This window comes from Myotis davidii, unplaced genomic scaffold, assembly GCF_000327345.1.
Source record: "Myotis davidii unplaced genomic scaffold, ASM32734v1 scaffold150, whole genome shotgun sequence".
Classification (NCBI taxonomy): Eukaryota; Metazoa; Chordata; class Mammalia; order Chiroptera; family Vespertilionidae; genus Myotis; species Myotis davidii.
The window spans coordinates 892,076-908,397 of record NW_006283437.1 but is presented as its reverse complement, the minus strand read 5'-3'; the positions used below and the strand labels follow the sequence as shown (position 1 = coordinate 908,397).

General features: G+C 55.6%; 1 protein-coding gene across 1 annotated transcript in view; it reads left to right on the top strand.

Moving 5' to 3' along the window:
- PRKCB (protein kinase C beta) overlaps positions 1 to 16,322 on the top strand; it is a gene marked incomplete at its 5' end in the record, with an annotated part of 308,734 nt that overhangs the window by 282,840 nt on the left and 9,572 nt on the right. Inside the window, 2 exons of the mRNA XM_015563848.1 lie at positions 1,681 to 1,689; positions 3,643 to 3,791. Of these exons, the coding sequence (XP_015419334.1) occupies positions 1,681 to 1,689; positions 3,643 to 3,791 (158 nt within the window). The remainder of the gene's footprint in view (positions 1 to 1,680; positions 1,690 to 3,642; positions 3,792 to 16,322) is intronic.

Here is a 16,322-nt window from a genome sequence, read left to right as displayed (position 1 = left end):
CGGTTCAGCTGCCTCGGTTAATGTGCAAATGTCCCCGGAAACCGCATGTGAATTAGGCTCAGTCTAGAGAACATCTTAAAGTGAATTGGTTAAAAGTATTTTCGTTGAGGTGCGAGGCAAGGGCAGAGCATTGAGACCTGCAGGTTCATTAGGAGCCAAAGCGAGGCTTGTAAGGAAAAGAGGGCCTGGGGAGGTAGTGCAGGCCCTGAGGGTCTTGGTGGGAAGGAGAGGCGTGCCTGAGCCTTCAGTCTGTTTGGTGGCTGCGGGCATTGAAAAATCAGGATTTCCCACAAGCATTCAGCTGCCAGTTTCCCTTAAAACACGCGGTCTCAGTCCGCTGGCTTGGAAACCAGCACCCCTTTAGACAGAGCACCCTTTCCGATCTGCCAGGTGCCACCTGGGCTCAGACCTGTCCCTGGCCTGCTAGCCCTTGGGCCGCAGGGACATTGCCCGCACCGGTAGATCAGGGATGCTGATGGGCCTACGCACGGGGTCCGCGGTGACTCCAGGCGTTGGCGCGTGTGAATGGGAACAGCGCCGGGGGCTCTGCCCCAGCCCTTGAGCTGTGGTTACTGTTGCCAGCGCTGGCACTGCCCTGTCACATGCCTCTGGGCATTTGGGTTTGCACCCCCCACGATTGGGATTTTTAAAGTGGGGAGTTTTGGAGATAAGTTTTGGAGATAAGAGCCCTTTGAGATCTTGACCTTCCACCTCCTGGGAGCATGGTTTGAAGCAAGTCACTTAGACCTGGGAGGTGGGGTAGGGGGTCTTTATCTCTAAAAAGGAAACAATAGTATTCATTGAACAGAGTTTGTGAGAGTGTTAAAGAACCTAACCTAACAGGAAGCTCCTTGAGTGGTGTTGCACACAGTAGGTGCTTAGTGCATGCTCAGGGCCTGCCCCTCACTCTGCCGGCCTGCACAGCGGGGCTGAGGCGGCCTTGGGGTAAGTGTCCAGGCCTCAGCTTCAGCTCCAGTTAGCAGCTTCCTGGGAGGGCAGATTTCTGTTAATTCAGGACCCAGAACCTTCAGGGTTCACTGGGGCGACTTTCCAACCACGAGGCTGGTGGCTGAGTTGAGTGGTCAGAGTCCCTTTTCTCAAGGCTGAGCCTCCAAAGAAGGGGCGCTGGTCAGGGAACAGCCGAAGGCTTCCGTTCAGTGCCCAGGCGTCCGTTTGGGAGGCCCTCGGGGACGGGCGCTGTCTGCACCAGCCATGGGGACCGCAGCGCCTCGCTGAGTGCCGCTGTGGCCGCTGTGGCCGCTTGGCAGCTCCCCGTACATGAACATTAAGCCAGGCTCTTGAATGCAGTCCCAACCCCAGTGAAAATGCACTTCCTATATCCATCCTGACAGACCCTAGTTTCTACCAAAGCGAAACATCAGCACATCTGCTCAGACTGCCACACCGCTTTGAACAGCGTCCAGCGTGGAGGCAGGAGGCGCTGCGGGCAGAGCCGCGGGCCGGGGGGCCGGGCACATGTGCTCGGCCGCTGCTGCTGCTTCACTGTGCGGCCTGGGACGAATGGCTCCTTTACTGGACCCAGCCTCTTTGTCTGGAAGTGACGATAAGAGTTGCTAAGGCCTCCGAGTGTTGTGGAGACAGAGGTGTAACGTGCGCGGGAAGCCGTGGGCATGAGCCTGCCCCGTGCACGGTGCCCTCCTGATAGTGGTGGTGGTGGTTCTGTGGCCACGGTTCATAGCCTTCCCGCCCTCCATCCTGACCCTACACAGATCTCAAGGCTCAGCTCAGTTTGCTCGCCCTCCATAGGCCCTCCCTGACCAAGCCACAGATACCTTGGGAACCCGCCAGTAAAGAGCTCTCCCATTCCTCTTAAAAGCCCACGGTTTATGGTGAGAGGCGGGGTCAGTCTCGGCTCTGCCCCTTACGCTCTGCGAGTCCTGGCTAGTTGCTTGACCTCTGTGAGTGCCGCCTGCCTGTCATTCGATGGAGAAAATAAATGCCCAGTGCCTGGAGCTATTGTCAGAACCACGTGGGGTGGTGTGTGTAAGTGAAGACGTGGCTTAGAACGCTGCGTGCCCAGTTATTCTCCCCTGGAAGGTGGAGCACATGTGGAAAGTTTGTGCGTGTGCACGGGGTGGGAGGGTGGGTGGTGGGGGGGGAGAAGGTGGCCGAGATAAGTTATCTTGAAAGCAGGAATCAGCTGAGCGGAATGGCCAACAGAGTAGGTGTGACTGGCTGGGCCCCTCCCTTCCCCGCAATCAGCAAATCCTGGGCAACAATCTAAGAGCTCTGACGCCATGGGCTCCTGTGTCTGGTCAACGCTGGGAGCTTTTGGACCTGTATGTCCCAATCACTTTTGTTTCGTCTCTTTTTTTAAAAGAATCCTCACCTGAGGATATTTTTTTTCCATTGATTTTTAGAGAGAGTGAAAGAGAGGGAGGAGATAAGGCAGGAGGGAGGGAGGGAGAGATTGATGTGAGAGAGACACATCGACGGGTTGCCTCCTGCACCCACCCCGACTGGGGCTGGGATCAAACCCGTAACCGAGGTACATGCCCTTGACTGGGAATCGAACCCATGACCCTTCAGTCCGAGGGCGATGCTCTAACCACGGAGCCGCCGGCCAGGGCTGTGTGTGGATGCCCTCTTGTCGGTACTTGTTAATAATCACCACTCCTCCTGTCCACCCTGTGCCTTCGCTCATGTGCCGATGGAGACAGTTCCAAGCTCTGATTTGCTCGCAAGAGAAAGTCTGTCTGGTGTAGCCTCGGAGCAGCTATTCATCTGGTCTCTTGCGCGGCCCTGAGGCCCGAAGATGGAGGGTTTGATAAGTAATTTCACAGGAGGCCCCTGCGGAGTCTGGGGGAGTGTGAGGCGAGGGAAAGGAGCCGGGCTGGCTTTGACTGTTTAATGAGCTTTCGGGAAGTAATTACTTGAAACTTGGGCCCATCTGACTAGTATTTCCTTCTGCTGTCAGGGAGGCTTACTGAGAAAGCCGACATTGTCTGGCTGTGGCCGTGGCCAGGGCTATCCTCCGGCTTTCTCGTGGCGGGAGGAGGGTGGGAAGAGACCGGAGCTGCTCTCATCAGTGCAGCAGTGGTTGCATAAATCTTATTCTTGAACCCAGATTCATCGTGGTGACCTTTCTAACTTGAAGTCCGGGTCTCGGTTAACCACAGGGATCTCGCTCTGGACGAATAGCCTGCAGGCGCTATTGTCGGGTCCTCCTGGTACAAAGCCCTTGGCCAGGAAAGCATTGCTGGGATGAAAAATAAAAAATAAAAGTTACTTGGGCCCTGGCTGGTGTTCTTGGTGGTTAGAGCATCGGCCCACCGAGGGCACGTATCTCGATCCCCACCCTGGTCGGGCGAGTGAGGGAGTCAACCAATCGATGTGTCTCTCTCACATGGATGTTTCTCTCTCTCCCCCTCTCCTTTTATTCTTTCTAAAAAAAAAAAATCAATGGGAAAAATATCCTCTGGTGAAGATTAACAATAACAGCAACAAAAAATTACCTGGGGCTCTTTTTTTTATGTCCTTTTTCCCAATTACAGTGTCCATCGATATTACTGTTAGTTTTGGCTGGGACTCTGCAGGGTCCTTCCTTCCCTAATTCCTTAGCGGGGCGCTCTGTGTCTCAGGCGGCTCCCCAGAGGTCACTAACCCCTCCCTTTCTCTTTCTCTTGAAGCTGATGACCAAGCACCCGGGCAAACGTCTGGGCTGCGGGCCCGAAGGCGAGCGGGACATCAAAGAGCACGCGTTCTTCCGGTATATTGACTGGGAGAAACTGGAACGCAAAGAGATTCAGCCCCCGTATAAGCCAAAAGCCGTAAGTAGGCGTTCCCTCTGGCCATTGGCCACGTGTACACCCCATGCTCTTTCCCCGCCTGCCCGTGTACGCCCTCCCTGCTCTCAGAGGCGGGCGTGGACACGGGCATGTGGATCGCTCACATTTCTGTACAAAGTCTCAGGTACAGAAATGGCGATTTCCATCCACGCAGCCTGGCCTCTATAAATGTCGGGGGACGATGGCTACTGAGGCTGTTCTATCAGTTCGGTAACTGACCGGCCCTGCTGGCAGCGTTCGGGACGGGGCTTGGTGAGCGGGGTCAGCCCACTCACAGATGCGGTCAAGAACCCAGTTTCCCCCTCGTCCTTCCCCCTTGGTCGGTGTCGTCTCTTCATACTGCCACTGAAAAGGTCAGGCCGTGCGTCTCCACAGTATGTAAATTTAATTCTGAAGCTCTCACCGTCTCAGTCAGTAAACAAGAGGCTCCCCCGAAAGGGAAGGAGATGAGACAGCAGCGGACCCGCTCACAGACGCCGGGAGCTTGTGTAGCACAAGGATGAAGGCCCCTTCCCCACCTGCACACACAAGGGTGCTCCGTCCCCAAAGACCCGCGATGCTCGTCAGCCCCTGGGTTAGGCAGATCGGTGTTCCGTGGGGGATGTTCCTGGTTAGACTGAGCAGAGCGGAGACCCAGGGGCATTACTATGGGCTGTAAAACTGCCGACGAAGGCTGAAAGTGAACATAAACATTGTCATAGAAACCGGCAGGTGTCAGGGACTCGGGTGTGAAGGAAACGGCCATGGTAATGGTACACATTTTCATTAATTTTCTGGCCACTCACTATGTGCCAGGCACCGGATTAGGCACTTCACATGCAACATCTAAGTCAGTGGTTCTCAGTCTTCTGGCCCTTTAAATACAGTTCTTCATGTTGTGACCCAACCATAAAATTATTTTCGTTGTTACTTCATAACTGTAATGTTGCTACTGTTATGAATCATAATGTAAATATCTGATATGCAGGATGGTCTTAGACAACCCTTGTGAAAGGGTCGTTTGACCACCAAAGGGGTCGCGACCCACAGGTTGAGAACCGCTGACCTAAGTCCTCACAACGACCTGCTCCTCCTTGTAATGGCAGAGGAAATGGAGGCTGTGAGGTCACTCAGCCAGCGCACCACGGAGCCAGGCTTCACAGTCTGGCCCGGCAGAGGCACAGAATGCCCGGGGCCAAGGGCAGGTGGTTTGAGAAAGTCTCCCAATGACCTCTCATCGCCCCAGTCCTGCACGTCCCAAACGATTAGAAGACAGCAGCCCCGGTGAGTCCTGCTTCCATCTGGACATCTCCTGGTGCTCAGAGGCAGGCCCCTCCTGCCACACACACACACTCACACATACATGTACCTGCAAGCATGTCTCAGATGACATCACCTCCAAGTGCCTATTGTCCTCCAGGTAATCAACACTCATCTAAGATACACAGGACTGGGCTCAGTATTCCTAACAGTGTCTGACTCTCGGCGGATACGGCGGGCCCAACGCACTCTTGATGACTCTAGCGATGGTGGACTGGGATGCGTGAGCTCCCCTTGGCCCCTCCGCTCATCTTCTGTAACACAGGGAGGACCGTCTATGCATAAAGCGCTCAGTCTGCGCCTGCACAGGACAGTTGATAATGAGTTTCAGGGTCTCAGGCGTAGCATCTCTGAAGGGCACGGCGTCACGTCCTGCTGATGTGATTTCTTAGTGTGCCCGTGTGTCCACTTGCGGCTGGAGAGGGGCCTGCAAGTCACAGGCAGCAGCATCGCTTTTATTACACCACTAGAGGTACCGTGCACAAAAATGTGTGCACTCGGGAGGGGGGGGTGTCCCTCTGCCTGGCCTGTGTCCTCTCGCAGTCTGGGACCCCTCGGGGGATGGCCACCTGCTGGCTTAGGCCCACTCCCCAGGGGATGGGGCCTAAGCTGGCAGTCAGACATCCCTCTGGCAGCACAGGAGCCCCCGGGAGATGTACACATGCCAGCGGGGAGCAGGCCTAAGCTGCAGTCGGACATCCTTAGCGCTGCTGAGGAGGCAGGAGAGGCTCCCACCACCACCGCTGTGCTGGCAGCCATCAGCCTGGCTTGTGGTTAAGCAGAGCTCCCCCTGTGGGAGCCCACTGACCACCAGGGGGCAGCTCCTGCATTGAGCGTCTGCCCCCTGGTGTTCAGTGTGTGTCATAGTGACCAGTCATTTCCAGTCATTCTGCTGTTAGGGTCAATTTGCATATTACCCTTTTATTATATAGGATTTGGGAAGAGGTCAAAGGGCAATCTAGAAGAGAAGAATGGGTTGTCTGTTCAGGAAACTGGAGGTGGACACTACTCATTGGAGTTTTGTGGGGCCATTCGTGACGTCTCAAAATGGGGATCCCCTCCTCAGTGGGCCAGAGGAAGAATGCAAATGCTCCCATGCCCGCCGGCTCTGAACCCAGCGGCGTTGGGGTTCAGGCTTTGGTTGTAGGGCAGTGGTTTTCCGTGTGGCCTCCTGACCAGCGGTGTCAGCATCACAGAGCCTGTGGGCAGGGCCAGGCAGAGGCCGGGAGTGTGGCCAGAGAGAATCTCTGTAAGGAAGACACTGCTTCCTGCCCAGCCTGGGTGACAGCTCAGCTGCCTACGGGGCAAGGCAGGCCATGGAAACATGGTCAGGGGATGGGGCCAGAGGCCGACCGCAGAGCGCCAGCTACCGAGAAGGCTCAGCGGGTGTTCATTCCCAGCGGCCAGCAGGAGGACCTGGTGGCCACCACTGGTATTGCAGCCTTTCACATTAGCCAGGCCGCAGCCGCTGCCTTTGTCTGGGCTGGCCGGGCCTCCTGTGCAAGGAAGCAGGCACCGCACTGGTCCGTCCTTGTCAGCATCTTTATGTGAAATCTCACTACTTTTTTATATCTTTGCAACAGATTTTATTTTTTATTTTTATAAAACAGTTTTATTAATTTCAGAGAGGAAGGGAGAGGGAGAAAGAGAGAGAAACATCAATAATGAGAGAGAATCATTGATCAGCTGCCTCCTGCACACCCCACACTGGGGATCAAGCCCACAACTGGGGCATGTGCTGTGACCGGGAATCGAACCGTGACCTCCTGGTGCATAGGTCGATGCTCAACCACTGAGCCACGCCAGCTGGGTAACAAATTTTTAAAAATTAAACATAATTCCGGCCAAATCAAATGCATCCACAAGCCGTCTGAGGCTGTGGATGGTGAGTGTGTGGCCTCTGGGGAAGTTGCTGACATTTAGCCCACTCCCATCAGTTCTGGTTATTCCCACCGAGGCCCCTCTGGCTGGTCCAGCATTTTGACGATTCCTGCTAAGCAATAATGACTACAAAGGGTCGAGCCCAGTGTCTGGCTCACAGAAGGTGCTAGGAAAGGGTAAATGTAGCTGTTCTTGTGGGGAATGAAAAAGGTGGCAGTAGTCAGGATCCCTCGGCGGCTGTGCGCGGATTTCGCTGGCCAGTGCCTTCAGTTCCCTGCGTGGGCTCCAGCAGCGACTCTCACATACAGTGATGGACCGGGCTATGCACGGTGGGATGTCTACCTCCTCTCTCAGGGGAAGCGGGCACTGCCCGTCACCCTTAGACTGAATTAGAAACAATGATGACAATGCCGCCCACTCATTTGATGCCACCTGAGCGAGTGCCTTGCATGTCTGCATGCGGGCCTGGACCCCCTGTAAGGATTTCACGTCTCCCCTTCTCCACTCCTTCCCAGGGGCTCAGGGCGAGCGCCCGCGTGCCTCGTGGGAACTGAGCACCCACAGTCTGTTGGCGCTCCTGACTCACGCACACCACTAAGAAGAACGGGGCAGGGAAACCGTGGGCAATAGCAGGAGTGCGTTCCAACGCCGTGGAGGGTGCCGACAGTGCCGGCCATGGGAATCCTTTACGGGGGCTTTAAGGGGTTCCCCATGCCATCTCTGTGGTGGCAAAGAGCTGTCAGTGTTGCCTTTAGCCCTGGAATACACTGGCTTCGGAGGGTCGTTCAGGGCGCAGAGTGAGATGTGGCGCTCTGGGTTTAAGCCCCTGCCGAGGGCTCTCCGCGGCCCCAGAACCGCATCTCGGTTCCTGAGCGATGGCGTTGGGGGCTCCCGAGGTCCAGCTGTGCCCCTCCCCCAAGGGAAGCACATTGCTGAGCTTCTTGCTGCCTTTCCTTTCCTTTTGGCTTTGTCCACCCAGAGTCCCCGAGTGCCCAGCCTCTGCCAGCGCCCCCGGCCTGCCCCTTCCCCTCAGGGAGCGGGCAGAGGGCACCCTCTGGGAGGCCCTGTGGTCCGAGTGGGGACCCTGCCCCAGTGTCCCATCAAACTCCTGTGATTGCTGGTTCAGTATCACGTGTGCCTTTTTGGTGACAGTCCTCTCGTGGTCGAACGGTCGAACGGCAGCGCTTAGCATCCGGCTTAGACCACGGCAGGTAATTGGAATGCTTACTGAGTGAGCGCTCAGCTCTGGGAGCCGATCCTGCAGTGCGCTCTGCTGAGGGCTGGAGGGGGGCTGTGGGGGCCGGAGTACAGCACTGTGTTTTCCCATGCTCAGCAGGGTCTCCCATGTTAACGGCCGTCGGGCAGCCGCTGCCCCATTCATCCAGGGCTGCAGTGTGGGTCCTGGCAACGTGGGGTGCAGTGTGCACCGGGGTAGACTGGTGAGGGGCCTCAGGGTGCAGTGCGTGGACAGGCTGTGACTCCTGCCGTCTGTCATTGCCCAGGCGGTGCCACGGGTGCCATGAGGTAGCTTAGCAGAGCTTCGTAAACAGCACACATGGGCCCCTGGTGACTGATTAACACATGGATTCTCTGGGCCCAGCCCGATTCCGCATGGCTAACCAGGAGATGGGAGATTGATTTAGGAATGGAATCTCCCTGAATGCTCACAGAACAATGCCTCTCGGGAAGCTGGGGTTTAAGATAATTCTCATGGGACCTCTGCTGTTCACACAGATCGCACTCCCTCTGCCCCAGGCACTGCTTTCCCTGCTCCCAGTCTTCCCGCTTCCTTCTCACGGCCCCTCAGGAGGCTGTAGGCGCTGCATATGGGGCGTGGAGCTGGGGAGGCAGCACTGCCCGGCCTGGCACTTCCCTGCAGCCCCTGGAGCTCCTTAGGTTCCGACCACGCTGCCAGGAGAACGGATGCTCCATCTGATGGCGCCCACTGTGCGGCAGGAAAAGACCAAGTATTCTTACAGTTCAAATGATTTCACATTTATTATAAAATATCGCCACAAGTAAGTGGCATAGTCTCACCTTTTATAACTCACTGGCAGGCCTTTAAATGCAAATCTACTTGTTCCTTGAGGCTTTGATTTTGAGGCTGACAGCCAGCACGCAATGGCTGGCCGGTGGGGGCCTCAAGGATGCGGCACTCCAGTCAGGCGCAGGGTGTGGGGTTCGCGGAGAGTGTAATAGGAGCATTGGGCTGGTTTGCACACTGACTAACAGCTAGCCAAGAGTCGTTTAGGACAGAAAGCCTGGAGCCTGCCTGCTTGACTCTCTCCATCCACCCACTCGCCCCTGGAGCCCCAATAGAAACTGCCGCCAAGCCAGGTTCCCTGGGATGGGTTGAATGGGCAGGTTTCCAGGCCAGTGAAGTTCCTGTCACTTGCCAGGTGCAGGGCTTTGAACTGTCTCCTGGCATAGAAGCCAACAGTTTGGATTGAACGGTAGCTGGGAAGCATGCTGGGGGGGTGGGCATGAAACTCTTAGGATATGTCTGGCAACAACCACTGACATATCATAGAGGTCGAGAACTGGAAGATGCCCGAGGAGTGGGACCCCACTCTTCCCTGGAGCTGCCTTCCCGACTCCGTGCCCTCGCGTGCGGGGTGCTGGCACCTGCCTCCTGGAGGGGTTGGCAGGACATGAGGTAAGACCGGAAGGCGCTTAAAACAGTGCCAGGACTTGCCTACGCAGGGAACAAAGCAGAACCAGGCAAGAAAGCAGACGCTCCATTCAGTGTTATCAATAACTCCGCTTTTAGCAAAGACAATCAAACGGGCCAGGCAGGCCCTATGGAATGATTCCCTTTCACTAGAGCACGGAGCACGGTGCTGCCATCTCACCCAACCCCCTGAAGCAGGTGTGCTATCGGCTCCTCTGTGCTCCCGAGGAAACGGCTCAGGGAGGCGAAGCGACTTCCCACGGTCACACAGCGGGTACGTGAGTGCCGGTGTAATTAAACTCCCACCTCTGCCTCCAGAGCCCCCCTTCCTGGCCTCTGCAGTGCACTCCCCACGCCTCCCAGCCAGCTGCACACACACAGGTTTTGAACGTCCCTGGGCCATGGGCTCTGTTGAGTGAAGATTCATGACGTCAGCTTCCTGGATTCGTCGTCACCCCTGCCCAGGTTTAACTCTTACCACAACGCCCCGGAAAGCTAGTGGCCAAGCCGGGGAGGACTGGAGGAGGGAAGCGGACGGACCCGGGGAGACAGGGTCAAGCAGAATGTGATTGAGAGTCTAACAGAACCGGATTCAAACATCAGCTTTGCTGTGCACCCCGCCCCCGCCCCCGCGGTCTCAGCTGATCACCCGTCTCCTAGGTCAAGGGAGAAATGAAGGCAGCGGGCACCCGTGGGGGTGGCTCCTGACTTCCTGGGCCTGCGTGCTGACCTCCTGGACCCCTTCCCTCCGCGTACCCCTCGTGTAAGACCTCCTGCCCCCCCTGCTCCACCTCTCTGTCTGCCTGTGCCTACGGCTTCTCTCCGTATCAATCAAAGCTCCTGTGATTGCAAATAGGAGCCTGATTCAAACGGACACTTAAAGAACATTTTTAAAGTGTTCCGTTAGGGCCAGATTCAGGGGCTGAGGAATGTCGGAAGGGACCCATTTCCCTGCATCCTGCGACTTACACCCTCATCTTAGCCGCTTCTGCAAACCACGGCTTCCTTTTCCTAAGACTCCCAGCAGCCGGGACTCAGTCGACTGGAAGGTACTGAGCCGGACAGCCATCTCTGAGCTCTCACTCCCCGTGACTGGCCAGGCCTAGGTCACGGCGGGGGACCCGGCCCCTCCTGTCTGGACCAGGCCTCTTGGGCGGAGGAGAGGGTTCTGCCGCTAGGAAGGGTGGTCGCCACTGAGGAGGCAGAGCAGCATCCACTCCGACTTCCTCTGGTTCTTCCAACACACACCCAGCCACACCTTCTCATCTTAGAAACCCCGCCCTCCCGCGGGCTCCTCCTACCTGCTCCTGGGGCCACGGCCTTATCCTGTCGTGCACAGGTTTGAAAGAGTGGCCAGTTAATGCTCCACTTAATTATAGCCCATTCTTTCCTCATTCTGGTGCAGCCTGGCTTCTCCTATGGGCACTGATCTCCGTGAGTCAGCAATGGCCTCAGGAAGGCCTTTCACAGATGTGTCTTATCTTTCTTGACCTCTCTATGTTATTTGGTACTTTGATTTTCCTCCCATAAGAAAACAAACTGAAAAAGTACAATATTCAGGCAGCATCAAAAGCTGTGCAGTGAAGCCCCCCCTCCCGCACCAGGGACCCCCTCCTGCACCCACCCGCCTGTGCAGGTCTGTGCTCCCCTCCATCCCCGTCCGTCCGGAGATCTCTCTTATTAAGCACATCGAAATCTCCTTCATTCTCTCAATAGCTTCCTGGCTTTCTGTATGTGTGAGTATGTCTATTGGATATAAATTCAGACTCCTTTCCTCCTTTTTAAATTATTTTTTTAATTTATTGATTTTTGAGAGAAAGAGAAAGATAAGAGTTTGTTGTTCCACTTACGTATGCCCTCATTGGTTGTCTTGTATGTCCCTCACGGGGACTGAGCCTGTAACCTTGGTGCACCGGGATGGTGTTCTTACCAAGTGGGCCAGGGCCGTCCTTCCCTCCCCTTTGAGCCCCTCTCCCTTGTTTTTATGGCGCTGGGCTCACTAACTTTCTTCCACCTCCATGGCCGGTCCTGGTAGAAGTATTGACTCCGTGGAGACGTCTGGTGTCAGTAGAATTTGGAGGGAGAGAGAGGCCCATGACCTGGAAAGGGAGGGGAAACGCATATTTCGTGTTTGTTTATTTACAAGTGTGGTTTCTTAAAAACAACCGACTAGCCCAGCCGTGGGCAAACTACGGCCCGCGGGCCAGATCCGGCCCGTTTGAAATGAATAAAACTATTGGAAAAAAAAGACCGTACCCTTTTATGTAATAACGTTTACTTTGAATTTATATTAGTTCACACAAACACTCCATCCATGCTTTTGTTCCGGCCCTCCGGTCCAGTTTAAGAACCCATTGTGGCCCTCGAGTCAAAAAGTTTGCCCACCCCTGGGTTAGGGTGTGAGACACAGCAGCTCCCAGGGGGTCCGTGCGTCTGCTTAGCCTGCGACTCGGCTGTGAGTGGAGAGGCAGCCCTGCCCTGCACACATCTTTCCTCACTTCCGCTGACGGGAGCCCGGGGCCCGCCTCACCTGCCGCCCCTCGCCCATGCCACCAGCCTTGGTGAGAAAGATTTCATTTTGTGTTGTTGTGTGTGTTTTTTAACTTTTTAAATCCTCACCAAAGGCTACATTTTTATTGATGAGAGAGAGAGAGAGAGAGAGAGAGAGAGAGAGAGAGAAGGAAACATCACTGGCTGCCTTCCATACTCACTCTGACAGGGGATTGAGCCCACAACCTACCTATGTGTCCTGACCAGGAATTGAATCTTCCACTTCTCCGTGCACTGAGCCACCCGGCCAGGGCGGTTTTGTGTTTTAGGTGCCTATAACAGTAATATCCTAGGATAGGTTAGGGTGCAGGGCCTTCCGGACCCCTCTGTGGCCAGAGCACAACCACACGTGTCGGACTAGCTCACAGGACAGGACTGAGCCAGTCAGCACTCGGCAGCAGCCAGCGGCTACCTTGTCAGCTATCGTATGTGCACATCGCCCAGTCATCCTCACTGCACACTGCAGAGTAGGCCCGTTGCCATCGCAGGGAACGTGGCTTCGGGGACCTCACTAACTTGACGAAAGGTTGTGTAGTTGGGGGTTGGTGGTGCCAAGACTGGTACCCAGGGTAAGTGCGTGCCCGGTGATTGGATAGAAGTCAGAAGGCAGTGAGAGTGGTCCCTGGAGTCAGGCAGCTGAGGCTGAATCCTGGTTCTTCTTTACCGGGGAGAGCTGACCACGTTGTGAACTTTTCAAATGACCTGCTGGGTGGAGGTGACCTCCCAGCCCTGTGGGGATCAAAGCCATGGGAACACCGGCAGACGGAGGGACAGTTCCTCTTTGGGGGCTGGCTTTTTTGAAGCCGGCAGCGTGGCTCCAGGTTAATGGTGAAGAAGAGATCAGGAAACTGTGGTGCTTTGTTGGCATGAGAGATGGTGGCCTGTCATCTGGGTTTTGAAAAGCAAGGTGAACAAAAAGTAACGAGTCTACTTCGGTTCAAAGGGTGGAAAGCAGGCACCGCCCATCCCCCAGCACCCGGGCGCAGACCACATGCTGCATCGTGGAGATGCCGGCTGTGGAATCGCAAGGGCTGTGGTGTTTATTTTTCTTGGTGCTTTGAGCAACTCCGTTTTGGCAAAAATGTAGAAGACTGATGGAAGGTTGGGGCCAGTTGTCAGGTCTGGAGTCTAGCTCTCTACACCCACTCCTCCTCGGACAGCAGAGCCTGCTGGGCGGTTAAGGGAGATGATGTGTGGAAGGCGGCTACACGGCATCCGGCTCACAATCAGCACTTGACATCATCCACTGGACAGCACGGGGTCCTCCATGTGCCAAAGCCCGGACCGGGCCTGGGGAGCAGTGACGGGCACAGCCAGGGGCTTCAGCTCTCAGTCTGGAGGGGACACAGCCACAAGCAGATGAGCAGGAAGGAAATGCAGACCAGGGCTTTCGCCTTTCTTTCCTTCACCGCGGCCCAACCACGCTGGTGCCGGACTGCTCGGCGGAAGCACTGGGTCCATGCACAGCCTTTGAAAGTGGTCGGGTGTGAGCGTGGCTCTGTGCTCCCGGCCGCTTCTCCCTGGGCGAGTCCCTCCTTGCTTCCCGCTGTGGAGAATGTGCGAGGCATACAGAGGACCCTGGATTTCATTGGATATGCACGTTTGAAAAAGAGAGACTGTGGCTTGGTTATCTTTTCATGGCACCTTCTAGTTTCAGTTCCTGTCTTGATGGAGGCTGGGGGGAAGCTCCCTGTGCCCTTAGCCTCGCGTTATCCAACCCAGTTGAGCAGCGAACAGCGTGGGCTGGGCCTTGACTCTCTCCCTCAGCACCGTAGCCTGGCCTGGCCCTATTTTCACTCCGTTTCTTCTGGGCTCTTCTGTCCTTCAAGGAAGGGGTGCCCTTCCTTCTGGTCCTACTCAGCTTCGGTGTCACCTCCTCCAGAAAGCCTCCCTGGCCCTCCCTAGGCTCTTGCCTCTGCTCCCAGGCAGCGCCTCTCCGTGGCACCCTGCCGTGGCCGGTGTGCAGCTGCCTCCTCTGCTAGCTGTAAGCGCCATGATGACAAGGACAGGGACCCCTTACACTGCTGGGCAGAGGATGCGCAGGACCTCCGGCTACCTCCGTCAGCATCTTCTCGGCCCCAGGCACACACGAGGCAGCCATGTGGGAGGTCTCTGTGTTCTTGACTGAGACGAAGCCCATTACATAGCGCCAGGCAGACCTTACCCATCTGGCTAAATGCCCCATTCTCTTTATTTCTGTTTTCCCGCTTTCTTCCATGGCAATAGCTCCTTCATTTAAAATAGCTTTGTTTCTTATTATAGAAAGAACTGATTATAATATAAATCTGAAAAACACAGTCAAGCACCCTATATAATAAAAGCCTAATATGCAAATTGTCCCCTCACCCGGGAGTTTGACCTGGAGTTCAACCAGGGGACAGGGCTGGCAGCCAGCAGCCGCTAGGGCCCTACCTATGCATGAATTTCATGCACTGGGCCTCTAGTAAAAGATAGAGTAGAGAATGAACCAGTCTGGAAGTCTCCCAATCTCCATGAGCATATATAAGACATGCATACAGATAGCACACACACCTTGTGCACATAATTTATAGAAAGGGAACACATTACATGCACTGTGAGTTCTTATATGGAGTGATGCCCATTAATATTCTTTTATCTTCTTTCAGTGTTTGGAAGTGTTTTGCATGGTCATACATCAAATAGACATGTCATTATTTATTTAACTTTCTTCCCTACCAGCTGATAGCTGATTTCAAATCTTTTCCCTTTCTACCAGTTATTTGGTGAGTGTCCTTTGTCCTGATGGGTAAGCCCAGGCATCGAGGAGGGTCCAGGAAAGGCCTCCTGGAGGAAGTGCCCCCTGCTGGAGGCAGGGAGGCTGCCTGGGAGACAGCCGGGTCTGGTTGGGGAGGCCACTGCTCCTGGGAGGAGACAGCCTGGCAAAGGCTTGGAGGAGAGAGGGTGTGAGTGAGTGCTCCCAGGCAACAGCAGTTCCTTACAGAGGAGAGTGTGCTGGGGGTGGGGCGTGGGGCTGGGGATTGAGGGCACCGAGGGGCTAGTTACTACCAGATGGCCAGGGCTAAGTCCTGAGCAGTCCCGTCAGCCCTGCTAAGGAGTGGGGCCTCGGGCAGTGGGAGCCGCCGCTGATGGAAGTGGTGACATATCCAGGCTGGAGTCTGAAAGATCCTGGGGCTGCTGGGCCTGCGCCAGCTCCTCATTTGACAGCTAGACACAGAGCTGTTGTTAACACAATGAAACAGAAATTAGAAAGAATCGAAGGAGAAGAAAAAAAGCTCACGTGTCACAGCTCACAGAGAAATGTTTCAAGCTGTCTAGGTTCTCACACTCGGCACGACTGAACGAGCCACAGTCCTCGCTTCTCTGCGCCCTGGAGGAGCGCCATCTGTTTACGTAACCTGCTTGGTGTGGCCCCATCGCTGCTCCCGGAGCCCCAGCGGTGCCTCTGGGTGTCTGGAGGACTGGGGTTTCTTTGGGGAGCGCAGCGAGGACCGAGTACTGCCCAGGAATAGGAAGCGGGTGTGGCCCACACTGTGTCTGTGCTGGGCCCCAGCACGGAGCTGCCGTTCTCCCGGACGCAGCGGGCACAGAGCGATCGGCTGCGCCTCCTGAGGGTGCCGTCTCCATTTAGGAGCTCCTGAAGCTAACAGGCAGTGGCAGCTCCGTTTGAAAACCACGGCAACACTTAGGGAGGCTGTGATCGGCCAGCCTCACGCGTCGCGTATCAGCAGGGACGTCAGGCTCTCTGTATGGTGCCCCTTGCTTGCCCCGTCCTTGCCTCTCCTCTCTGCTGCCTCCCTTAAAAGATGCCATTGCTCTCGGAGGCCTCGGGCAGCGATGGCGAGGAGGCTGCCCAGCTGCCAGGAGCTGTTTTCTGTTTCCCATTACAGCCTTTGGGGAGGGGTGGGGGGGCGGTGCCCAGCAAAGCAGCCTTCTGCTCTCGATGGGAAATGGATGGGTTTTGTTTTGTTTTTTTTTAAATGGTCCCTGAAAACTGTGTCTCAGTTAACATGCTTCCTAGACTGGCTGGTGTGGATCCCAGGCCAAGAGAAACACCTGCAGGTCTGTCTGCGTTACAACTTGCCATCTCGCCCCTGCATCCCTGTGGGCAACTCGTCCCCTCTGCCCCACCC